The following is a 25,347-nucleotide window of genomic DNA, read 5'->3' on the forward strand; positions in this document are numbered from 1 at the left end:
TGATAAGAGTGTGGTGGTTATGGGGGGGGGAGGGGGGAATGGGAGAGGGAAAGGGGGAGGGGGAGGGGCACAAAGAAAACAAGATAGAAGGTGACAGAGGACAATCTGACTTTGGGTGATGGGTATGCAACATAATTGAACAACAAGATAACCTGGACTTGTTATCTTTGAATATATGTATCCTGATTTATTGATGTCACCCCATTAAAAAAATTATAAAAAAAAAAAGTAAAAAAAAAAAAAGTTGAATGTCAATATCAATGTGAATGACAAGGTAAAAATGTATCAACTGATAGAACCAATTAGAATTAGGCTTATTAGAATTTCATTTCACAGGATATAGCAACAACTTTAAAGCCAGTTCACTTATGAGGGTCAGTTGTTCAAAATGCTTTCCTGATACATTCCTTTTCTGAAACTGCCAGGACAGAGGGAATGTCTTATCTCTATCAACTCTTCTTGGACTGAGGCCTGTCAGTTGGCAAGCATCAGAATATACAGCTGTTTCCTCGCCCTGGAAGCCAGACAGAGCAGAAGATTATTTAATACAGATGGCTCGGCAGCCCTTGGATCAATCCCAAACACGATGTTTCTTTCCAGGCCTGAAAATCGACGGACAGTGTCCAACACGATGTGATTGCCCATAATATCTGATGCATTTTTGATCCATACTAACAGATCAGATTCCTCACTGAGCTGAGAATGTGTTCTCTTCATCATTGCTCCTTGAAGCTTAGGTTCATATATGTTTACATCCTCTGCACTGCTGCAAAGCACAGCAATATCCTTGCAGGAATAACCATTCCTCAAGAGAAACTGGCATTTCTCTGTTATATAAACCATTATCTCATCCATGGTACAGTATTTCCTAATCTTACAGTAGCCTGAAATATCCTGAGACCATTCAGCTTCACGGAGTATCTCCAAACACTCAGAAGGGATGTTACGTGGTGGATTTTCTCTGATCTTCTGCATTATTTTTTGTACGTAGTTGGCTATTGGATCTGCATTGGGGACCACTCTGTTGAGCTCTTCCCTTGGATACTGGCGTGAGGGACGGGGGAGGCCACTGCTCTTCCCATGGCTAGTCTGGAAGTAGTCCAGAAAGATCCAGAGAATTCCAGGGCAATCCTTTTCCTTCCGAGTAATGGTTTTTGCCTTCTTGTACCAGTCCCCATCTTCACTGCGAAAATTCTGAGCTTCATCGATGATGATGTGTTGAATCTCTCCATGGTCAGTGTGACTCATGAAGGTTTTCCGGGTCACTGCACGGCAGATCTTTTTCTTTCTGTAAAAATTAAAATGACACACTCAAGCTTTCTCTAAGTATATAAAGGAGGAAAATTACTCTAGGATAATCCTATGAATACAGGACTATTGTTACAGATCATTTGACCATCCTACTCTGAAGGAACAAAGTAAACAGAGTAGAGGGAAGTATGGGTTGAATTCAGACTGAACGTCATTCGGTGACAACAAGATCCAACTACTTACAGGATAAAGTCCCTCAGAGGCTGGTTCTCACAAACATAGAGAATTTCACTTTCCTCACAACCAAACGTATTCTTGATCTTCTCCATGATCTTCATGGCTATGACTGTCTTCCCTGAGCCAGGTAAGCCGTGGATAAACAATTCTCTGGTCTTGCGGAGGTTTTTTGACAAGATCTCATACTGTTGGGCTGTGAGCAGATTTAAAATCTCACAGCCAACCTCATCACTCAGGAAAGACCTGAAGCCGAGCAGGACAATCACCAGGGACTGCAGCAAGGCTTCCATCTGCTGGGTGTCTGCGAGGTAATAGGACTCAGGGTAATCGATCGGAGCAGCTGAGCCTTCCAAGGACTCCGCATTGCCCTCCGGACTCAGAAGGAGGACCTTGGTCAGGACACACAGCTTTCCGGTGTAGCCCCCCATGTTCACCAGCTTCTGCTTCAAAGTAAAGGCGGTGCGGGTGCAGTACGACTGCCCGTCCACGTCCTGCTCCCTGAGAATGGTATAGAGAATGGGGGGGCTGTTCTGGGTGACCAGCAGAGCATCACAGATGACTTCTTCTTTCTTTTTCAAGTTCAAGTCCACAGCCCAGCTTCTTGAAAGGATCAAAATTCCCCGAGAGAAAGGATGCACCTGCTTATTTATTAATTCCTCTAGACCTTCATGTTCTGAGGACAACTCCCTCCAGAGGGATGTGGGAGTATACTGCAAACCTTCTGATGCCACTAGATATGGAGAGGGAAACAGATTAGAGGTCAATAGAATTTATTTTTATAATAATAGTTAATAAAAAGTAATTATTATACCTATACTTAATTATAATTTTTTTATTTAGTGAGAGGAGGGGAGGCAGAGAGACAGACTCCTGCCTGTGTCTCAACCAGGATCCACCTGGCAAGCCTACAGGGGGCAGTCCTCTGTCTATCTGGGGTCATTGTTTCATTGCTCAGCAACGGAGCCATTTCTTAGCACCTGTGGCAGAGGCCACAGAGCCATCCTCAGTGCCCAAGGCCAATTTGCTCAAACCAATTGAGCCATGGCTGTGGGAGGAAAAAAAAGTGAGCAAGGGTAGGGGTGGAGAGGCTGATTGTCACTTCTCCTGTGTGCTCTGACCAGGAATTAAACCCAGCACTCCACACGTCGGGCCAATGCCCTGCCACTGAGCCAACCGGTCAGGGCCATACACTCAGTTATAATTAATCTTATGATACACTACAGATTTTTTTGTATGTTTTTTTAATATTATGTTTTATAATAAAAATATGTCTTGAAACCTGGCATACTTCATCTAAACCTATGTGCTTATTATGTCTATGACCTTGGGAAATTCCTTAGTTTCTTTAAGACTGTTCCCTCATTTTAAAAACAAACAAACAAAAAAAAAACATTAAAAAAGCATATTTGCTATGGTGAGGAATAAATAAAATATCATAAAATATGTGGTTTATTGTAGCTGCTTCAACAATGTTAGTTTTTGGGTTTTTTTTTTTTTTTTTAAGAGACAGAGAGAGAGACAGGGACAAACAGACAGGAAGGGAGAGAGATGAGAAGCATCATTTCAGAGCATGTTTTGGCATATTAGTTGTTCATTGATTGCCTTCTCACATGTGCCTTGACCTGGGGCCTCCAGCTAAGCCAGTGACCTTGGAGGTCAAGCCAGCAACCTTTGTCCTCAAGCCAGCAACCATAGGGTCACGTCTATGATCCTGTGCTCAAGCTGGTGTGGCCATGCTCAAGCCAGTGACCTCAGGGTTTTGAACCTGGGTCCTCAGTGTCCGAGTCCGACACTCTATCCACTGCGCCTCTGCCTGGTCAGGCGAAAGTATCTAGTCTTAATGGAAATAAGTGATAATAATAAGTTCAGAGAGAGAATTCTAAAAATAAAATTGTTTATGAGTTGTTTTTCTAAATTTATTGATTTTAGCCCTGGCCGGTTGGCTCAGCGGTAGAGCGTCGGCCTAGCGTGCGGAGGACCCGGGTTCGATTCCCGGCCAGGGCACATAGGAGAAGCGCCCATTTGCTTCTCCACCCCTCCGCCGCGCTTTCCTCTCTGTCTCTCTCTTCCCCTCCCGCAGCCAAGGCTCCATTGGAGCAAAGATGGCCCGGGCGCTGGGCATGGCTCTGTGGCCTCTGCCTCAGGCGCTAGAGTGGCTCTGGTCGCAATATGGCGGCGCCCAGGATGGGCAGAGCATCGCCCCCTGGGGGGCAGAGCACCGCCCCTGGTGGGCGTGCCGGGTGGATCCCGGTCGGGCGCATGCGGGAGTCTGTCTGACTGTCACTCCCTGTTTCCAGCTTCAGAAAAATGAAAAAGAAAAAAAAAAAAAAAAAAAAAAAAAAAAAAAAAAAAAAAAATAAATTTATTTATTTTAGAGGGAGGAGAGAGAAAGAGAAGGAGAAGAGGATTGGGAAGCATCAACTCAAAGTAGTTGTTCCTCATATGTGCCTTAACTTGGCAAACCCATGGTTTCAAACTGGTGACCTCAGCATTCCAGGTCAAAGCTTTATGCACTGTACCATGACAGGTCAGGCAGTTCTGAGTATTACATATGAAATAAATTAAATGTTTTCATATGCACTTACAAATAGAGAAAATTAAAACTAAAAAAATGTATATCATATGAAATATGGTTCTATATTTGTAATCACATCAGTATCCACATGTATCTTTATATATTTATAAAGAAAATTTTGGCATGACTTTGAGAAACTATTAGAAATGCTTAATTTTCCAAGTTTATGTTTACTGAATGTTTAATTTTAAATTAAAATTTAATGTTAAAACAAGAAAAGATTTTTTAGATGTTTGGTACAATTCCTGAAAAATTGATTTTTATGTAAAACTTACTGTTGCTCTTCTGAACATATAGTATAGTATTTTGTTTTACTTATAATTTATTCTGTGGTAATAAGATCTACTGAAATGGAGTTTATTAGGTTTCAAAAATAATTATCACTGCTTATGCTTCATCTTGTATCTAATATTATTTATTGTGGACAATTTTTAAAATACAAATTTAATATGGAAAGACCTTAGTTAGGTAAATGGGAAATAAAATATTGAGCATTCTCTATTAATGGTCCTTGATAGATATTTGCACATTTATAGGACATTTATGTGTCACATTCTAGTACCAGAGAAGCCACTGATGTTGCATCACCTTGAGCAAGTGGTTCCCTCTCTAGAAGTCTAGCAAGAGGAAAGCAGTTGACTCCTAGAAAAAGCCTAACAAGTTGGGAGGGATGAGAGCAGAAAACAGGCACTGTGCTTGGTACTTATTCATTATGTTGTGCTGTTAAATAACACTTTTTCTCCTAAACCTGAAATGTGTTCATAATTGAGCTTCATTTTATTTGTTTTGCATTATATCTTGATATAAATCTTTATTCTTATTTTATAACAGCCACTCCTCTGAAAATATGACAGAGGTAGGCAACTTTTTAACTCTTGGTACAGTGTATGCCTCTAGTTCAACTAGATAAAAGGTTTTTTTGGTTGTTTCTTTGTTTTAGCATGAGACAGACAGACAGAGACAGACAGGGACAGACAGAAAGGAAGAGAGATGAGAAACATCAATTCATACTTGCGGCACTTCAGTTGTTCATTGATTGCTTTCTCATATATCCCTTGAAGTGGGGGAGCCCTCCAGCCAAGCCAGTGACCCCTTCCTCAAGCCATTGACTTTAAGCTCAAGTAGTGAACACATGGTTATGTCTATGACCCCATGCTCAACCCAGAGACCCTGTGCTCAAGCCAGATGAGCCTGGCTCAAGCCGGCGATCTCAGGATTTCGAAACTGGGTCTTCAGTATCCCAGGCCAAGGCTCTATCCACAGTGCCACCGCCTGGTCAGATGATAAAAGGTTTCTAACCTAGATGAACACCAAAATCATGTGAGTAAGCTTGATAAATATGCACATTATGAAATACTATCCCCAGATATTCTAATTTATTAAATCTGGAGTGGGGAACCAGATATCTATAGTTTTTAAAATAGCCAGAAATACTAATGATCAGTGTAATTTGAGAACTTCAAGACCAAATAGCCTTTAAAGGAAATAATAGTCCTGGATTCTTTTCTTTTTCTTTTCTTTTCTTTTGTGACACAGAGAGAGGCAAAGAGAAGGACAGACAGACAGGAAGAGAGAGAGAAATGACAAGCATCAATTCTTCATTGTAGCACCTTAGTTGTTCATTGATTGCTTTCTCATAAGTGCCTTGACTGGGGGGCTATAGAATAGCAAGTGATCCCTTGCTCAAGGCAGCGACCTTGGGCTTCAAGCCAGCAACTATGGAGTCATGTCTAAGATCCCATGCTCAAGGCAGTGACCACATGCTCAAGCTGGTAAGTCTGTGCTCAAGCAGGCGATCTTGGGGTTTCAAACCTGGGTCCTCTGCATCCTAGTCTGACACTCTATTCACTGCTCACCACCTGGTCAGGCTTGTCCTGGATTCTTATGTTGTACTGCCTCAGCCAGTGAGGTCAGTGAACGTTTATTTCAAAATTACTTATCAGCAATGCACTGGTAGCATTATTACCCTGTACATATAGGCTTGCAAATGATACTTTCAGGATTTTCAAAAAACAAGCATAACCATTTATTTCCCCTTATCCTAGCATACAAACTGACTACTGTCAAGTAGGCAAAACATAGTTGCTACCTGGAAATAAACGTTGCTGGAGATATTCCTTATGTTCCAGGCCTTTCTTGCAGTACACTGGTCTGCTAAGAGGAGGCCTGCCAGACAGACTCAGCTGAGATTCAAAGTCTTCGCACAAGCCTTGAAGATCTTAAGAAAGAAAGAAAACTCATGTCATCACATTCATTTAGTAAACATATGTTCATGTAGCTTATTTCTGTGGTATACATTTCCCGCCATGGACATATTCCAGCTACCACTGAGACTTCACTAAGTTTAGAGCTGGGAACAGAGCATTTTATAGTATTTCCACCATACAGACACAATAGATGTAAATAACCTCCAAGCAAACATACTATGAAAATGGAGCAAATAGGAAGTAGTGAGTTTCTATTTATTACACTTGTTTTTAATATAATTTAATTATAAGTTTATATAACTTAATTTTTTAAAATGACCAGATTTAACAACTGGCTCACAGAATTCCTGAAATTTTAACAAATTACTCTAAATCCAGTAAGAACTACTACAAGGCAATCCTTCTCCCCAAATTTTCTTTCCATCCTCTGATGTGAAAAAGTTTCCTATCATAAGACACTGATTTGAGCTTCTCATTTCCCGACAAAGGTTTATTAAGTATGGAAAACAGGATACTTGGAAATTCCAAAAAACATAGAGTTTAGGGGGTGTGAGAAGTTCAAGTCACAGAAAGCAAAGGAGAACCTGTTCAATAAGAAGGTGCTAGGGGCAGAAAAGGACAGGGAGGGAGGTACTTTCCCCTCTTACCTGGATCTCTGTCCATCATCATGTCCACCCACTCCTCAGCTGTCAGCCTGCAGACATTCTCACCTTTCACCAGCCATGATTTGGGAGCTTCTGAGAATACCGCACAACAGAACGGCTCCACTCTGATTGCACAAACGTAGCCATAGAACTGTCCCTTGTCTAACACTTCCAAGAATTTGACTGTGAAGTTTATGGGGCGTTGGATTTGGCAAAAATGGACACAGGGTAATTTGTTGATTCCGTCTTCTATTTTCTGTTTCAAAGAGTTACAGTCAACAATTTCCTTAGCACATCCCAGAACTTTTCTACTATCATCCACTCCAATGAAGAGATAGCCACCTCCAGTGTTTGCAAATGCAGGGATGTACTCTGGAATTAGGCCTTTTACATACTCTTGGATGTGTTTTGTAGAGAACTGTTTAAATTCTACCAATTGAGACTCAGGAAAGGGCAGGATTTCACCTTTTTCAAGCTGGTCTCTTTCGAAAACTGTGGTAGCAGCATTTGAGTTTTGCTCTGTAACCCTGAAAATTCTGTTAAGTATTTCTCTAAAACGTCTTGCCTTTTTTTCCTTGTCTTTCAGGAAAGCAAATGCCTCTCCTGAGTCCATGAGATACTTAGAGGTGCCAGATCTGCGGTATAACGAAGAACTCAGGCTGGAAATGTGGGGCTTGGTGGAACTGACTTCAGGGGAAGTGCTCCAAGATTTAACAAAAATGTAAAAACACCGTCCTTGTTGCTTAGTCTCAAAGAAAACCTGCAAGTCTGAAGATTCAATAAGTTTTCTCAAAGCCTCTTCTAAATCCAGTCCCATCTCCACAGGATGCTCAGCGTCGTTTGCCATTTCCACCCGAACCACTCCTCCTCCCGAGTTTAATAAGGCACATGCAGCCTGGACGACTTTGTCCTTCTCTCGCTCTCTCTGAACTTTCTGCAGGTTTTTCCTGTTTCCTTCCCCAAGGGTTACTTTTCCTACACTGATGACCAAGTCTGAGTAGGATGCTTCCACCACCAAAGATGAATTACGATTCTCCATGTTCATTCTGCAACAGAAATCATTAAAACATGTATCTCATGTTGATGAAGAAGTAAATTACACAGTACAGAAAAAGGCACTCATTGATTTATCTGTAAACATTTATTGAGTTCCTGCTAAGTGCTGGAGATTAAGTGGCAGATTAAGAATGAGCACCGGCCTGCCTCTCAGGGCATACTGTCTGAAAGGAAGCACAGTTGAATTGTGGTCAGAAGGGTTAGCAGTAATCCATGTGAGAGATGATGGAGCCCAGCAGAGGCACTGGGATGAAGAGAATTTGAGCTCATATGAGAGATTTTTAGGAAAAATGAACATGATCTGTATTGACCAGGTTTAAATTTAAATTAAAAAAAAAAAAAGTAAATTTTAGTAACTAGGTGTGTGGCATAGGCAATTGGGTGGTTAGTGGTGGTACCACTTATCAACATAATAAGAAGTTTTTGTTGTTGTTATTTTAGATTTGATAGAGAGAGAAAGAGGGAGAGAGAGAGAAGGGGGAAGGAGCACGAAGCATCAGTTCCCAGATGTGCCTTGACTGGGCAAGCCTGGGGTTTCAAATTGATGACCTCAGCGTTCTACACTGACACTTGATCCACTGCGCCGCTGCAGGTCAGGCAGAAGATTTCTGTTTTTTTTTTTTTAATTGGCATCTTCTATTAAATTTGGGTGGTGGACATATTTGTGTTCATTATTTTGTTCCTGTATTTTTTATAAGTTTGAAATTATTCATCACAGAAAAACAAAAGCCTTACCTCAAAAAAAATTTAAAAGGAGAGTAACGGATATAAATTCAGATCATTAGTAAGAAAGTGGTTGAACTTTTGGATTATATGCATTGTTAGAACAGGGTAGGAAATGAAAATGGTCAGGGCAGGGAGTGGTTCTGATAACCAGGAAAAAGAAGGATCCATGGACTGCATGTCTTTGTGATTTCAAAGAACTTGCATTTGGGAGTGGTTGAGCAAATCAATAAAACTCGACGGTTCCACTGTGAAGAGGCTCTGAAAATGCTTAGGAATGTGCCACCACCTGCACAGTCATGTCTCTCCTTTGCTTGATTATAGACTGAAGAATGAGATAAAAATATCTCACTCTTTGATTTAGAGATGAAATGTCTCATTCTTTGATTTATTAATACAGGAAACGTTCAGTGAGTGTTCACGGCGGCACACTAAGTGCTGTGAGAGACACAAAGGATCTGCCTGGTGGACACTTACGGTTTAAGTCTCATCAACTTCTCATGACATGGTTTAAACAGAATGTGCAGAAAAGCCATAGCACTGAATGCCCATATTGGTAAGAGAGAAAAATAAAAATACTAATTTCCTTCAAATAAAGAGCTTAAGAAAAAAACTAATTCACAAAGGAACACAATAGCAAGAATAATAAATGCAAGGGCAGAAGGAAACTGGATAATTAAAACGCAATTATTTGACTAACAAGATTAAGAGTTCTTATTTGTCTATTTTGCTTGCTTAGCTTTTGCTTTTTAGACAAGACACTGGCATCCTTATTATTTAAAGAAAAAACGAATAAAAAGAGCTCTGAACAAATAAAAGGGTGGTTGGTGCAGGTGTGACAAAGAAACTCAATTCTGAACAGTAAATCATTTGGAAGGCCAAGCTATTCACAATCTTACTTATTAGTCTGATATCCTTGTGATAAAATTTACATTTTTAACTATCTTGTTCTATATCTTATGACATTTAAAGTCTTGTCAGAATTTATACAGAGTCATTTGAGAGACATTTGAATTTTAAGTTTTAATGTTTATTCATATGGACATTTGCCCTCAAGTATTGCATGCTAATTCATTTTCTTGGAAAAATGTTTCCACATATATCTAATGAGCCTGGATTATTTGTTTGTCACAGAAACCTTGAGAGCACCTAGTCACTTCTTCCTTTAAGATATAAAAGATAATAAGTAAGAAACTGGACGGTTTCTTCCCTTAAAATAATGAGTAAGAGAGATTCTGTTTCACCAAAATGTACATTAAGAAATTTAAAAACATAAAGTATTTTTAAAATAAAGGCAGAGAAGCAAATTCATTTAATAATTCTTTTTTTACAGGGACAAAGAGAGAGTCAGAGAGAGGGATAGATAGGGACAGACAAACAGGAACAGAGAGAGATGAAAAGCATCAATTACCAGTTTTTCATCGCGACACTTTAGTTGTTCATTGATTGCTTTCGCATACAGCTAGTGCTCGATTTACGACCACCATTGGTTCCGACAGACCAGTCGTAACACAATTTGGTCAAAAGTTGAGTAGCCTATATGTACAGTACTGTGAAATGATGTTATAAAAATCTTTAAGTCATATTTTACCATAATTTTCTTTCATTATTGTTATATATCATAATTGTCTTTGTTCAGTTTATGCCATTTGTATCATCTCTACACCATTTTGTTTCTTATTTTTACATTTGTCAGGTTTAAGTAAAACACTGCATTACCAGTACAACTGGTTTAATATTTGCAAAACATAAAAAATTACAAAATACAGGTGTAAAAAATACCATAGGAAACATTTTCCCAATTGCAGAACATATCAAAATATATAAACACATACGAAACATTTTATTGGCCGCTGGTGCTTGGCTGCGGATTGTTGATGTCGGTCATCTGAGGCAGCAGTTGGGGTTACCGGAGTTGATTTTTTCATAAACATGGTGAGCTTTGTCTGAATTGTATGTTTCTTTTTTCTTCATAAATTTCATGATACCGATGAAACACATCATGAGCCATACGTTCAATCCTTGCAAACTGTTTGATGTTTGGGTCCATTGCTTTGAAATGTATAAGAAGTTTATTCAGTAAAGATAAACCTGATAATCCCTTAGTGGTGAACTTTCTTTCTGGCTTCTCCTCTTCTTTCTCTGCTGGCATCTGTTTCCAAAATAATCCAGTTTCATCAACATTGAAAATCTGTTCTGCTAGAAATCCCTCATCTGTAATTATTCATCTAGACCAGGGGTCCCCAAACTGCAGCCCCCTGAGGCCATTTATCTGGCCCCTGCCACACTTCCAGAAGGGGCACTGTTACGCTCGCCGGGTAAAACAAATGCTGGAGATGTTTGGAGAGTTCAAACAAAGCTTTATGGCCAAGAAAATGCAAACCTGCGCAGGGGTGAGCTCAGGTGGCAGTCACCAGAGGCACACCGAGCGCCTACAGTCTAGGGGTTTTTATAGCATAGCAAGCAAGCGGTCCATACAGAAGCAAATTTAGCGTTTAGCAATTGGCTCTTTCAAATAAAATTATAGTCACGTGCCTTAACAACTAGGGGTTCAAACAGGTTACACAGTGGAAAATCCCAAATTTAAACTCAAAGAAAAACATGTTTTTCTATCTTCTAGGATGTGGTTGCATCAGCCATCCTGGAGGCCTAACGACTTCCTTATCTCAAGGACACAGCTGTCCAGGGGATGGGTTGTTTTTACTAGACTAGTTCCTTCAAGGTTACTTCCAAAACCCATTAATATATTTTATGGCCTTTATTTGAATGTCACATGTAGTGTGCATAGGGATTTGTTCATAGGTTTTTTTTATAGTCCGACCCTCCAACGGTCTGAGGGACAGTGAACTGGCCCCTGTGTAAAAAGTTTGAGGACCCCTGATCCAGACTATCAACAAACTTACGTGCTCCTTCCTCATCCGCACTCGCTGCTTCTCCAGTCACTCGAACACTATGCATTTGGAATCTTTTCTTGAATCTCTGTAGCAGCCAGTGCCTCCTACAAATTTTTGACTATAATCTTCTCCAGCACGCTCCTTCAGAGTCTGAAATAGACTTCTCGCCTTCATCTGCACAGTAAAAAGATTTAATGGTGTCCGTTTTTGAATTTGATCTTCCATCAAAATATATAGCAATTTCTCCATTTCGAGGATGGGCCCGCTTCATTGCTTTGTTATAACTGTTGATCACATGGGTGCAGAACCTTTCACAGCTTCATGAATTCTTTCTTTATCTTTCAAAATCATCGACACAGTCGAGTGTGATAACTTTGTATCACGTGCAATCACATTTACTTTCTTTCCTCCTTCGTACTGCTTAATTACCTTCATTTTCGTGTTGAGATCAATGGCCTCTCCTTCTTGGCAGGCTGAGGTGTAGACAAAGACAATTTCCTCTTGGTAGACATCATGGGAGGGGTTTGATGAAAAATATCCAAGACACAAAACACAAATTGCTATACCGAGTCTGGGATAACAGTTGAAATGATGCACGCAGATATGGTAGTGCTGCTGGAAACTGGTGCGTGCTGTTGTACGCTCAGCTGGGCAACGCTTGCGCTGTCAGACGCAGAGCAGTTGTGGCTAGCTATTTTGGTCGTAAAGTGGAATGGTTGTAAGTTGCATAGGTCGTAAGTCGATCAATACCTGCATGTGCCTTGATCGCGGGCCTTCAGCAGACCCAGTAACTCCTTGTTTGAGCCAGCGACCTTGAATCCAAGCTGGTGAGCTTTTTTTTTTTTTTGCTCAAGCCAGATGAGCCCATGCTCAAGCTGGCGACCTTGGGGTCTCAAACCTGGGTCCTCTGCATCCCAGTCCGACGCTCTACCCACTGAGCAACAGCCTCGTTAGGCTCATTTAATAAATTAACAACTCAAATAAATCAATAACAAAATAAAACATAAAGACAGTTACCAAGGAAAAGTTTAAATTGTACATGGCTCCACTAGACTTACTGGAGAAAACGTAAATGCAGTGCTAAGTGAAGGAAGCCAATCTGAAAAGATTACATATTGTATGATTCCAACTAAATGACAACTGGATAAAATAAAAGTATAGAGGTAGTAAAAAGATCAGTGGTGGCCCTGGCCATATAGCTCAGTGGATAGTGTCGTCCCAGTACACAGAGTCCAGATTAGATCCCTGGTCAAGGCACAAAAGAGAAGCAATCAATGGGTGCACAACTAAGTGGAACAAGTTGATGCTGCTTTCTTTCTTTCTCTCTCACTTCCCCTACCTCTTTCCCTCCCACAACTCTCTCAAATCAATGAAAAAACTGAAAAAAAAAAGCCTGACCAGGTGGTGGCACAGTGGATAGAGCATCGGACTGGGATGTGGAGGACCCAGGTTCAAGACCCCGCGATTGCCAGCTTGAGCGTGGGCTCATCTGGTTTGAGCAGAACTCACCAGCTTGGACCCAAGGTTGCTGGCTCGAGCAGGGGGTTGCTTGGTCTGCTGAAGGCCCATGGTCAAGGCACACATGAGAAATCAATCAATGAACAACTAAGGTGTTGCATAGAAAAACTGATGATTGATGCTTCCCATCTCTCTCTGTTCTTGTCTGTCTGTCCTAATCTGACTCTCTCTGTGTCTCTGTAAAAATGAGAAAAAAAGATCAATGGTTGCAAAGGTTTAGGGAGGGAGGGATTTAGGTGGAGCAAGAGGATTTTTAGGGCAGTGAAAATACTCTACATCAGGCGTCCCCAAACTGCGGCCCCATGGGCCGCATGCGGCCCCCTGAGGCCATTTATCCGCCCCCCCCCCCCCCCCCCCGCACTTCTGGAAGGGGCATCTCTTTCATTGGTGGTCAGTGATAGGAGCACTGTATGTGGCGGCCCTCCAACAGTCTGAGGGACAGTGAACTGGCTCCCTGTGTAAAAAGTTTGGGGACCCCTGCAGTCTACATAATAGTATAATCATGTACTTGTCATCATATATTTGTTGAAACCCATAAAATTCATAACACCAAGAATGAACCACAATGAAAACTGTGGACTCTGGATGATTACAATATGTCAATGTAGGTTCATAAGTTGTAACAAATGTACCACTTGGTGGGGGATGTTGATCATGGGAGAGGCTAGGCATGTGTAGGGGCAAGAGCAAATCTCTGCACCTTCTTCTCAATTTTGCTGTGAACCTAAAACTGTTGTAAAAAATAGTATATATATTTAAAAAAAGGTAAGCCAAACAGTAAAAAGAGAGAAATAAGATCCAAATGTGGGGAGAGAATAAGGATATATACTCAAGCTTGAGCGGCCATAGGCAGAAATCCGTATCAAGATCTGAGATCAAAAGATTTGACATAAGAAGACTAGATAAATCAAGTCTAGATGAAAACTAATGGGATGGTAGGAAGGATTATGTTTGTGCCTTTCCTTATGGCTTGAAATAGTTTCCGTAATTGAACTGGGCAGTGTACCAAAATGTTTACATACATTATCTCACTACCTCCTCACAACAAACACTATTATCTTCATTTTACCAGAGAAGAAAATGAGGCTGGTGAACATGCTCAGAATCACATAAAAATGCTTTGTAGTCAGTAATATCTGATTCCGAAGTCTAGTGTTCCTTATCAAAACCTAGAATCTTAATCGTCATGCGAACTAGTTTCTTTAACTATTAAGGCTCCCAGGAGTGGGGAAGGTCAGACGGCAGGAAAATTTACAGGACTTTTTTTTTAGTGAGAGAAACAAAGAGAGGGACAGAAAGGCACAGACGACAGGAAGGAGAGAGATGAGAAGCATCAATTCTTCATTGTGGCACCTTAGGTGTTCACTGATTGCTTACTCATATGTGCTAACCAGGGGGGGGGCTCCAACTGATCCAGTGACCCCTTGCTCAAGCCAGAGACCTTGGGCTCAAGCTGGTGACCTTGGGCTTCAAGCCAGCAACCTTTGGGCTCAAGCCAGTGACCCTGGGGTCATGTTTATGATCCCACACTCAAGCTGGCAACCTTGCCCTCACCCTGGTGAACCCACGCTTAAGCCGGATGAGCCTGCACTCAAGCCAGCAACCTTGGGGTTTCGAACCTGGGTCCTCAACATCCCAGACCTATGCTCTCTCCACTGCACCACTGCCTGGTCAGGTGAAAGTGATATTTTAAAATATTTAAATGAAATTGATCTTTTCCACTGTACTGATGCAAATTATTCCAAAAATAAAAGAACAAACAGACCAATTTTATGGTGTTTACAAAAAGGAAATTCTGGCCTGACATCTCACCAAAGATACAGAGTTGGCCAATGAGTACATGAAAAGATGCTCTACATCATATACCATAAGGATTTGCAAATTAATACAACAATGAGATACCACTATATACCTCTATATATTTTTTTCTTAAGTGAGAAGCAAGAAGGCAGAGACAGACTCCTGCATGTGCCCTGACCAGGATTCACATTTCAAGCCCCCTACAGGGCAATGCTCTGCCCACCTGGTGCTGTCACTCTGTTGCTTGGCAACTGAGCTATTTTAGCGCCTGAGGCAGGTCATGGAGCCATCCTCAAGGGGGGGGGCTTGCTCCAACTGAGCTAGGGCTACAGGAGGAGAAGAGAGAGAGGGGGTAAAGGGGGAGGGGTGGAGAAGCAGATTGTTGCCTCTCCTGTGTACCCTGACCAGGCATCAAACCAAGACATCCATATGCCGGTCCAACACTCTACCGCTGAGCTAACTGGCCAGGACCTTATATTTTTAAATTTTAAACAGTTCTTGTTTTGATTGTATTTTAGAATAAGAGAGAGAGAGAGAGACTGATTTGTTATTCCACTTATAATGCACTCAATGCTTGATGCTGGTGTGTGCCCCGACCAGGGATCAAAACTGCAACCTTGGTGTATTGGGATGATGCTTTAACCAACTGAGCTACTGGGCCAGGCCCAATACATATTTATTAAAATGGCTAAAAATCAAAACACAATATGAAAAATGAGACAGCCACTTTAAAACTATTTATTTTATTTTGTTGTTTTATTTATTGATTTTATTGACTTTAGAGAGGAAGGAGGAGGGAGAGAGAAAAATATTGATTTCTTGTTCCACTTATTTTATGCATTCATTGGTTGATTCCTGTATGTACTCTGCCCAGGGATCCAACCCACAACCTTGTTGTATTGGGACGTAACCAACTGAGATATTTTGGCCAGAGTTGATATAGCCACTTTAAAAGACAATTTCACACTGACTAACTGGGACAATAAATCTATATTTCTCTTTCTTCTTCCTATCTCTCTAAAATCAATAATAAAAAGACAGTTTCACACAAAATTAAACATACTGTTATCACATAATTATATTCCTTGATATTTACCCAAATTAGTTGAATATTTATGTTCACACAAAAACCTGCACATGAAATTTTTCTAGTAGCTTTACTCATAATTGACACAAATTGGAAGCAACCAAGATGTTGTTTAACAGATGAACAGATAAATAATGCTACAAGGAGAACAAGCATGGTCAGTTTAGTACTGTTTATAACACCAAATTTTGGAAATAGCCTAAATGTTCATCAATAAATATGATTTACTGAGGAAATAGAATATGGTAATACTTATTAAAGTGAATATTATAAATCACTGTAAGAATAAACTAACACACACAGAGTGACAGATAACAGAAACAAAATATAAAATTCTATCCTTTCTGTTAAACAGGCAAGGCTTGAGTCTTTCCAGACAGTCTGTACTTACCTTGGGAATTAGAAGATTCCTCAGACTTGGGGTAGTAAAGAGAAAACTCCCAGAGTCCTGATCTGTTCTGATGTCCGCAGCTTTTGACCAAGGCCAATGGTAACCTTCACAGAAGGAACAACTGGCTCTGAAATCTGCAGCAGAAAAACAAAGCAAATCTTGGAGGAAACGCCAGGTTTCAATTTCCCTGAAAAGCAGAACTACTCTTCACTGAAAACTGACATGCTCATGTCTTTTAGAGTTGGTTTCCCCGGAGCCTAAATTAGAATGCTTGGGCTTTTTAATGTCTGCCTTATGGTCTCAAGATGAAAAAAAACAAAAACACCAAAAAAACCCTGTTTCCTATCTATCGTAAAAACTTGTCTTTTTTGTTGAAATTTCTGCTGGGTCCTGTTATTGATTTGGTGGCTAATGCTGTTGCTATTTTACGTTTCTTCTACTTATCACTTTGCTCTAGAACTTTCCTCCACGGCCCACACAGATCACAGTTCCCTTGAGCACTTGAGTATAGATTTCAAGAATTATTACAATGTGGCTTTAACAATCATTTTTAACATTGAGGAAAGGTGTTGCACAGCAGACAGAATTTATTTTGACATGTCATAAATCTGTTTTATGCTGGAGGGTCTCACCCTGTCAATGCTGTGGTTGGACCAGACCTAGTGGTTATTATGATTGCAAGCTGCCCTTCAGCAATAATAATCCAGTAACTGAAAAAAAATAAAGGTTTGGTACTTACAGAACCTGGAAATTACACAGCACGCTCGCAGTTCCACAGCGAAGTTGCGGTAGCGATGAAGTGCAAGAACACGGGCCTGGGGTTCTGTTCTTATAGGGATTGAGGGTGGAGCCTAGGATTTCGCGGGCTCACTTCCCCCGCCCTTCGCTCCCGCACGCTCACTTTTCGATTTCGCGGGCTCACTTCCACCGCCCTTCGCCCCCGCGCGCTCACTCTTGGATTTCCAGGGCTCACTTCCCCCGCCCTCCGCGCCGCACGCTCACTTTTCGATTTCGCGGGCTCAGTTCCCCCGCCCTTCGCTCCCGCGCGCTCACTCTTGATTGGTGAATTGACAATGTAGACGCGTCACTAGGGGGTTCTGCTCTTATAGGGGTTGAGGGTGGAGCCTAAGGTTTCGGGCCTCAATTCCCACCCCACCTACTTCCGCTCTCCGTCTCACTCTGGATTGGGGAATTTACAACGTAAGAGCGGCACTGGCCTGGGGTTCAGCTCACACCCGGGTTGAGAGTGGAGTCTAGGGTTTCACAGGCTCCCTTCCCCACCTCAACCCCACCCCGACCGCCGCGGGCTCACTCTTGATTGGTGAGTTTAAAAGCGAAAATTTAAAGCACGGGACAAAATTTCGAAAACAGCAGCCCAAAATGTTAGTAATAAAAGCGACCAAGATCTCTAAAACACAGGAGTCCCGTAAGGGAAGGTGACCTGGCTCTTTACCTCGTCCTGCCTCTGGCAACGACTTTTTTCAAGATAGTTAGTTGTCTTTGAAGTATTGTAGATGCTTCTTTGAGGTGGATGCCTGACCATCAAAGCTTAATTGATTATTTGTATTACAAAAGGAAAAAGACATTGCAACCAAGTTCCCATCTGTCAGTACACCTTTAAAAAAATGCAAATTTTAGCCCTAGCCAATTGCTTGGTTAGGTTAGTATAGTCCACAAAGATTGTGGGTTCTATTCCCGGTCAGGGCACAGACAGGAACAGATAGATGTTTCTCTCTCTTTCAAAATCATTGAAATACAATTTTTTTTTTTTTTTTTTTTTGGTATTTTTCTGAAGCTGGAAACAGAGAGACAGTCAGACAGACTCCCGCATGCGCCCAACCGGGATCTACCCGGCACGCCCACCAGGGGGCGACGCTTTGCCCACCAGGGGGCGATGCTCTGCCCCTCCAGGGCGTCGCTCTGCCACGACCAGAGCCACTCCAGTGCCTGGGGCAGAGGCCAAGGAGCCATCCCCAGCGCCCAGGCCATCTTTGCTACAATGGAGCCTTTGCTACAAAGTAGAGGGGAGGGGAAGAGAGAGACTGAGAGGAAGGAGGGGTGTGGGGGTGGAGAAGCAAATGGGCGCTTCTCCTATGTGCCCTGGCCGGGAATCAAACCCAGGTTCCCCGCACGCCACGCCGACGCTCTACCACTGAGCCAACCGACCAGGGCCTGAAATACATTTTTTAAAAGTGCAGATTCTATGGCTCAAAGCCAGACATGCAGAATCAAACAATGAATCTGTATTTTTAAATCCCAGTAATTCTGTAGTCAGTCAAGTTTCAGGAACTACTGGACTCCTATTTCCTCTTGCCCATTTTCACAGTCTCTAAGCTCACTATTCACAGTGGACTGTCACAGGAATTACTAGCGTTACCAACTGCCGCACAAATCCAATTTGTACCAAATCTGTTTCAAAGATGGCCAGCATTGTTACTTCATGACTTTGCCTACATGTATCAGAGTAGGTAATTATCTGATTGTAGAAAAGCATTACAATCTACAAATTACCTCCAAAGGACACAGCATTTTTAAAAAGCCATACTTGACAAGTGTCCAGTGAGAAAAACCCTGCAGGGACCAGAGGCTATCTTAATAACCATATTCATAGAGGGTTTAGTGTTGTGCCAAAGCCTGTGCCAGGCATTTCATGGTACCTTGGTTATCTCTAGAAAGAAACTAAGTGTGGAGGGCTGATGCTGCACATGGCCCTTCCCTGTCCCAAGATGCTAGATAGCTCTCTGGCTAGCAGCCAGAAGGAGGAAGAAACGCAGCCTGGTCCTGGGAAGTTCCCATGAGTGTACTGAGGAGGAGGTCAGACTTTCTTATACACAAGCCAGAGCATTTCCTGTTGTTCTTAGTATTGACTTCTCCTCCCTCTCCTGGTGTGTAAGAAGAAGGGAGGGCCTGAGCAGGTGGTGGCACAGTGGATAGAGCGTAGGACCAGGATGCAGAGAACCCAGGTTTGAAGCCCCAAGGTCGCCAGCTTGAGCTTGCACTCACCAGCTTGAGTGCGGGGTTGGTGGCTTGAGCCCAAATGTCACTGGCTTGAAGCTCAAGGTTGCTGGCTTGAGCAAGGGGTTACTCGCTCTGCTGCAGCCCCCCCCCCCCCCCGTCAAGGCACATATGAGAAAGCAATCAATGAACAACTAAGGCCGCAACGAAGAATTGATTCTGCTCATCTCTCTCCTTTCCTGTTTGTCCCTATCTACCCCCCCCCCCCCATCTGAAAAAGAAAGAAAAAAAATATAAAAGGAAGGCAGGGACCTGTAGGCGCTCCATTTGATAGCAGGAATAATAGCCAATGATCTTACTCTGTTAACATAAGTAATAAATGGTTATGTCTTCTGCAGCCAGTCCTCTTGGTGGTCTTTTCAGAATATCTAAATACAGGGGCTGAAATCCCTGGCCTGGAATTAGTGCATTGCACTAAGCTTTAAAAAATTCATATGAAAATATTGATAAAGTAACTTCTCCCAATCACTGAGTCTTTTTTTTTTTTTTTTTTTTTTGTATTTTTCTGAAGCTAGAAACGGGGAGAGACAGACAGACTCCCGCATGCACCCGACCAGGATCCACCTGGCACGCCCACCAGGGGGCGACGCTCTGCCCATCAGGGGGTGATGCTCTGCCCCTCCGTGGCGTCGCTCTGTTGCGACCAGAGCCACTCTAGCGCCTGGGGCAGAGGCCAAGGAGCCATCCCCAGCGCCTGGGCCATCTTTGCTCCAATGGAGCCTCGGCTGTGGGAGGAGAAGAGAGAGACAGAGAGGAAGGAGAGGGGGAGGGGTGGAGAAGCAGATGGGCGCTTCTCCTGTGTGCCCTGGCCGGGAATTGAACCCGGGACTCCTGCACGCCAGGCCGACGCTCTACCACTGAGCAAACCAGCCAGGGCCATCACTGAGTCTTTAACCATATCTATGTCAGGTACTGAGACCTTAGTTTAATAACTACTGGTTGTAGACACTTCTCTTTGTGCCAAACACATGAAATCTTCACAACCATCTGAGAGATATAATATTATTTCCATTTTACATGAGAAAGATTACTTAACTTGCCCAAATCACATTTGGGTGTCTGAGCCCATATTCAAACCTTGTCACATCTGACTTGAAACCTGCACAAGTACATGAGTACCCCAAAGCTCAGTCAAATAGAAGCTGCACTCTAAATAGTGGGTGCATGTACTTTCTATAATACAAGCATGGGCCCCACCTATCTCAACTTCCAATACAATACTTCCTGCATGATCTCCAAATGAGTCTCAGGCACCTGTCCTAGAGTTGAGAGGGGCCCAGCATCTGGAATTTTAACAATCACACCAGGGGAGTCTTATCAGGGGAATGGGAAACCTCTGTTTAGGTAGCTTTGAGCAAGCAGAGGCTTGTTCTACAGACCTCCTGAGGTGTGCTCCCAGCAACTGCCACTCTTCAGGAAGGGCACAGCCACCAAAACCAGGGAAGAAGAAATTCTGTCCTAATCGTGATACTTGGTTGCTGAGTTCCCTAAAACATCTGCATTCGACCCCATCCCCATATTCCATGGGATTTGGTGAAGAGCTTTGGCATCCTATACTTGCCCATCACCATCTTTCTCTCTGCTGGTGTAAATTAGGGTGGATGGGGCCAAGAAACCAAATGGAATATGAGAGGCTCTTCTGTACTGAGAGTTGCCACCATCCTAGGCTACAGTGTGAAAATGTCTCACATACTGCATGGCAGACTGTAGAGAGAGAAGGGCTGCCAGAAAAAAAATGAACCCAAACAGGACACCAAATGGAATGTACACAATGGTAACAGTTTCACTAAAATATTGTATATCTGTCAATGGACCAACACTGAAAATGAATAAGCAGAAATGACAACTGTGTGATATGGTGGTAATAATGGACATGGGTTTTCTTTTGTCCTTTATTTCTTGATCTTTCTGTGATGTCATTATACTAAGACCTAAAGATGAAAAGTATATTTTTAAAGTTTCCTTTACTGTAAAAAATGCTTTTTGGCCTGACCTGTGTTGGCACAGTGGAAAAAGCGCCGTCCTGAAACACTGAGGTCGCCCGTTTGAAACCTTGAGCTTGCATGGTCAGGGCACCTAGGGGAGTTGATGCTTCCTGCTTCTCCTGCCTTCTCTCTCTCTTTCTCTCCTCTCTAAAATGAATAAATAAAATCTTAAAAAAGAAAAAAAAATGACACAAGAGAGCCTAAAATATATTTCAAATTATATAGCCTAGAAATGTACATGCTAACATCTTTGGTAAAATAACATATACAAAAGTTTAGAATTCTGTTAAAGATGTCACAATGAATTCAGACTACACAATATACCTTCCCTCCTATTGTGAAATGTACAGAAACTGTAAGGATACACCCAGGAACTAAAAACAACAAAGAGGAGCAGAGAGACAAGGGAAGTGGTGTATCCTTGTGCCAAAAAAAGTGTCCAAGAAAAGAAAGATGAAATTCTAGCCTGTATAACTCCTCTTTCCATCCCAGCACCAAAAAGTATGAAGAAGGAAAAAAACCCACTGAATCAACAAAATATGTAGAATGCCCATGAATTCATGAATTCACAGAAGCAGCTAAGGAGGGTAATAGAATTGTTAATACTTCTGTTACATCCCAGGAGACAGACCACAGCAAACCCAAAGGGAATTTTATAAGTTTTATTGCAAACCTGCACAGGGACTGCAGGCAACCCACGCAAGGAAACACTGCAGCCCCGAGCTTCTAAAATGGCTCCTTTTTATAGGGTGGCTATCTAGGCTGAGCAAGCAAGCAGCGTTTACAAGGGCGGGAGGGTGCGGTTAGCTGACCTCATTCTTGGCTAAGTCTCTAGGGTAGGGGCTTCCTTGATCTGGTACATAGAGTTCAGTGGAAAATATTGCTACATTTCTAACCAGTTGTTTATCTTTTGCCTCCTAGCCATGTACTGGATGTACTCAGTTTTCATGGCTGGTGGCCTGCCATGATGTCCTAAGATGTCACAACTTCTTAAACAGTAATGGCCAGTGCACATCATGCTTACTGGTAGAGACACAGGAAGTACCCACTTCTACCATGAAGGGAAGTCAATTCTCTCTCCCTGACATGACAGATAAAGCTTTGCTACTTGGTAAAATAACTCCTGCCAAGCAGTAGCCCCTTCTGCCAGTCCTTTCCAGAGGCTCTGCTGTGGGACACATGCCTGAGGTCTAGAGAATCTCTCTTTTGGTTCCCACACCCATAACAGCAACAAGAATCACAGCTCAAAATATGAGTCAAACAATGGGGACCCAGGAGGTCTGTCTAGGTTAGGGACGCCAGTGGAGCACGTGCTCTGGAGGCTAGCCTGGGGTGCTCAGCCCATCCTTTCCACTGCTGTGCTGGATGCAGCCTAAAGTGGGCGATTAAGCCCTGGCTGGTTGGCTCAGCGGTAGAGCGTCGGCCTAGCGTGCGGAGGACCCAGGTTCGATTCCCGGCCAGGGCACACAGGAGAAGCGCCCATTTGCTTCTCCACCCCTCCGCCGCGCTTTCCTCTCTGTCTCTCTCTTTCCCTCCCGCAGCCAAAGCTCCATTGGAGCAAAGATGGCCCGGGCGCTGGGGATGGCTCTGTGGCCTCTGCCTCAGGTGCTAGAGTGGCTCTGGTCGCAACATGGCCACGCTCAGGATGGGCAGAGCGTCGCCCCTGGTGGGCAGAGCGTCGCCCCTGGTGGGCGTCCCGGGTGGATCCCGGTCGGGCGCATGCGGGAGTCTGTCTGACTGTCTCTCCCTGTTTCCAGCTTCAGAAAAATGAAAATAAATAAATAAATAAATAAATAAAGTGGGCGATTATCTGGACCATAGCGCTACTTGTAGGGGGAACTGACACCTCACTGCCCTCACAGTGAACCTGGAGCCTTAAAGTTCCCACCTGGTTTCCTCCACAAATCTTCACACTCATGAACCACAAAAAATACTATCAGACTTGAAAAGGGATTTAGGTTGTGGAGGCGTGTGAACTAGTGTGGGAAACGGAAATACACAAGGGTCTTTATAGATCAATGCAAGAATGGAGGATGGTCTGCAATTCACATAAGGGGACTAAGGTCAGAGAGGCCTGAATGTTACAGTACTTGGGGGCAGGGTTCTCATCTCCCCTCCCGCCAGGAACTGAGTTCAGTTGCTTTCTCTGGCTCCTACAACAAGAATATACATCGTGGCGGCACGTTTCCCAGTAGGTGTCCACGAGCCCACAGCTCTTGGGAACTCAGGACATTGGCCTAGCAGATAGACTCCCAACCCTAGGACTCAGTAAAAAAAAAAAAAAAAAAAAAAAAAAAAAAAAAAAAAAAAAAAAAATAATAATAATAATAATAATAAAATAAAATAATATATATATATAAACTAAAATGACTGTACAGCGCCTGCTTTAGACGCCCTGGAACTCCGCTCTGGCTCCCGTGCCCTGCTCCGTGCTTTCTGGCCCACGCAGGAGGGACTTCTGCCCCAGCCCCAGGCAAGTGTACCGCCCTGCGCTCCTTCTCCTCCACAGACCCCACACACAGCCTGTGGTTTCCGTAGAAGTTTTTATTGAATTTCCAGCTAGCAAGCCGAGATTCCCCGACGGGAGAGGAAAGCTCTGGAAGCGCAGCCTGGTGGGGAACGCGCTCTCTTCCTCCCACTCTCCTCGCGCGGGGGAAAATGAGGAGCACAGGACGCCCCCGGGGATGGGGCGAAGCGGGGGCTATGGGGAGCCGGGCGTAGGAGCCGAGACAACCCCCTGAGTACTGAATCTTCTTCCTTTGGGAGCCAACTCGCCCGACGCCTCGAACCTCTAGGCTTAGGAGTCGCCGCGAACGCCCCTAAGTCCCCGCGTCTCAGACACCCCGGGGCGGGGGGTCCGCGCGCTCGGCCACCGAGCCTAGTGGAGTGGGTCTCCCTGGGTCGGAGAGGACAGACGTCCCCGGTTACCTCCGGTGCCTGGTGTTACATTTACTGTTTTATTTATTTGTTTATTTTTTATTTATTTATTAAGCAGTTAGGACAAAGTGAATAAAGGGAATTAGAAAGGAAAAGTGTTAAGAGCGTCTCAGCTCCAGCGCTCTGGGGCGCCGCGGCCCCGGGTGGGAACGCCAGGCCTTGCCCGCATTGCTCACCAACCTCGCGTGTTGTGACGTCCGATCTGGCTTGCCGGCGTCCTCCCCAGGAACGGGGCAGCCCGCCCCGAAATTAGGGAAAAGGAGAATTCCTCCACTGCTCTCCCGTTGCTATTGCTCCACCACTTGTCCCTCAAGACATTAGACCCCGCCTAGCGGTGGGGTCGGCTCGAGTGAACTCCGGAAGCGGGCAGGCCCTGGGCTTAGGTTTGGAGGAAACCACACTGCCTGTCGGGGTGTTTCTGCCCCTTCTCCCTGCCTCCTTTCCCCCCTTGGCCTCTCCCCTCCTCCCGCTTAGCTCCCCCACGCCTTCCCCTCCGCTTCCTCTGCCCCTGCCCCTGCGCTGTCCTCCTATTCTTACCTCTCCTTCCCCTAGCCATAGGCCTTTCCTCAAACCAGGCCTTCTTCTCTGGCCTAACAGAGCCCATGTGGGTGATGATGCGAGCTGGGGCCCCCTTGGCTGCCTCGTTATAGCTGGAGTAGGAAGATCGAAGGGCTGAAGCAGCTGGTAACCTAGGGCACCAGTGCCCTCCTAGCTCCATTTTCTCCTTTCTACTGGACCTCCCTTAGCCCCTGGGATTGGGAGCATTCCCTCTTCCCTATGTTTCCATCACATCCCCAGACAGAGGTCTACACAAAGGTCGAACACAGAAGTCAAAGTGATTAACATTTTATTGTGGAACTTGTAAGAATGAACCCTTATTTCCCATCCTAGATCCCTTAATCCAGGGGTAGTCAACCTTTTTATACCTACCACCCACTTTTGTATCTCTGTTAGTAGTAAAATTTTCTAACTGCCCACCGGTTCCACAGTAATGGTGATTTATAAAGTAGGGAAGTAACTTTACTTT

The 25,347-nt window shown here is 43.5% G+C and overlaps 1 protein-coding gene across 5 annotated transcripts; it reads right to left on the minus strand.

The window, feature by feature from the left end:
* Nucleotides 1–256: 256 nt before the first annotated feature.
* LOC136391942 (schlafen family member 11-like) lies at nt 257–24,649 on the minus strand. 5 transcript variants are annotated; one of them, XM_066363870.1, is made up of 9 exons: nt 24,501–24,649; nt 17,837–17,918; nt 17,123–17,334; nt 16,384–16,517; nt 7,885–7,960; nt 6,918–7,549; nt 6,153–6,281; nt 1,495–2,218; nt 257–1,288 (listed from the first exon to the last, which is right to left on the minus strand). In XM_066363870.1, the coding sequence occupies exons 6-9, from the start codon at nt 7,525–7,527 to the stop codon at nt 475–477; spliced, it is 2,277 nt and encodes a 758-aa protein (XP_066219967.1). In that variant the 5' UTR covers nt 7,528–7,549; nt 7,885–7,960; nt 16,384–16,517; nt 17,123–17,334; nt 17,837–17,918; nt 24,501–24,649; the 3' UTR covers nt 257–474. The 5 variants fall into 5 exon arrangements, with proteins under 5 accessions (XP_066219967.1, XP_066219964.1, XP_066219966.1 ...); XM_066363867.1 differs by having other exon boundaries at nt 6,918–7,960; nt 17,123–17,211; XM_066363869.1 differs by having other exon boundaries at nt 6,918–7,960; nt 16,384–16,510.
* Between the last annotated feature and the right edge of the window lie 698 nt (nt 24,650–25,347).

This window comes from Saccopteryx leptura, chromosome 2, assembly GCF_036850995.1.
Source record: "Saccopteryx leptura isolate mSacLep1 chromosome 2, mSacLep1_pri_phased_curated, whole genome shotgun sequence".
NCBI classification, from domain to species: domain Eukaryota; kingdom Metazoa; phylum Chordata; class Mammalia; order Chiroptera; family Emballonuridae; genus Saccopteryx; species Saccopteryx leptura.

What these genes read in the sequence shown, in the direction of transcription:
- LOC136391942 (XM_066363868.1), bottom strand. Translation starts at nt 7,959, where the DNA reads ATGAACATGGAGAATCGTAATTCATCTTTGGTGGTGGAAGCATCCTAC. An exon ending in GATGATGGACAGAGATCCAG is followed by an intron (nt 6,282 to 6,917) that starts GTAAGAGGGGAA and finishes TTCTTTCTTAAG; the next exon opens with ATCTTCAAGGCTTGTGCGAA. An exon ending in CCAGCAACGTTTATTTCCAG is followed by an intron (nt 2,219 to 6,152) that starts GTAGCAACTATG and finishes CTCCATATCTAG; the next exon opens with TGGCATCAGAAGGTTTGCAG.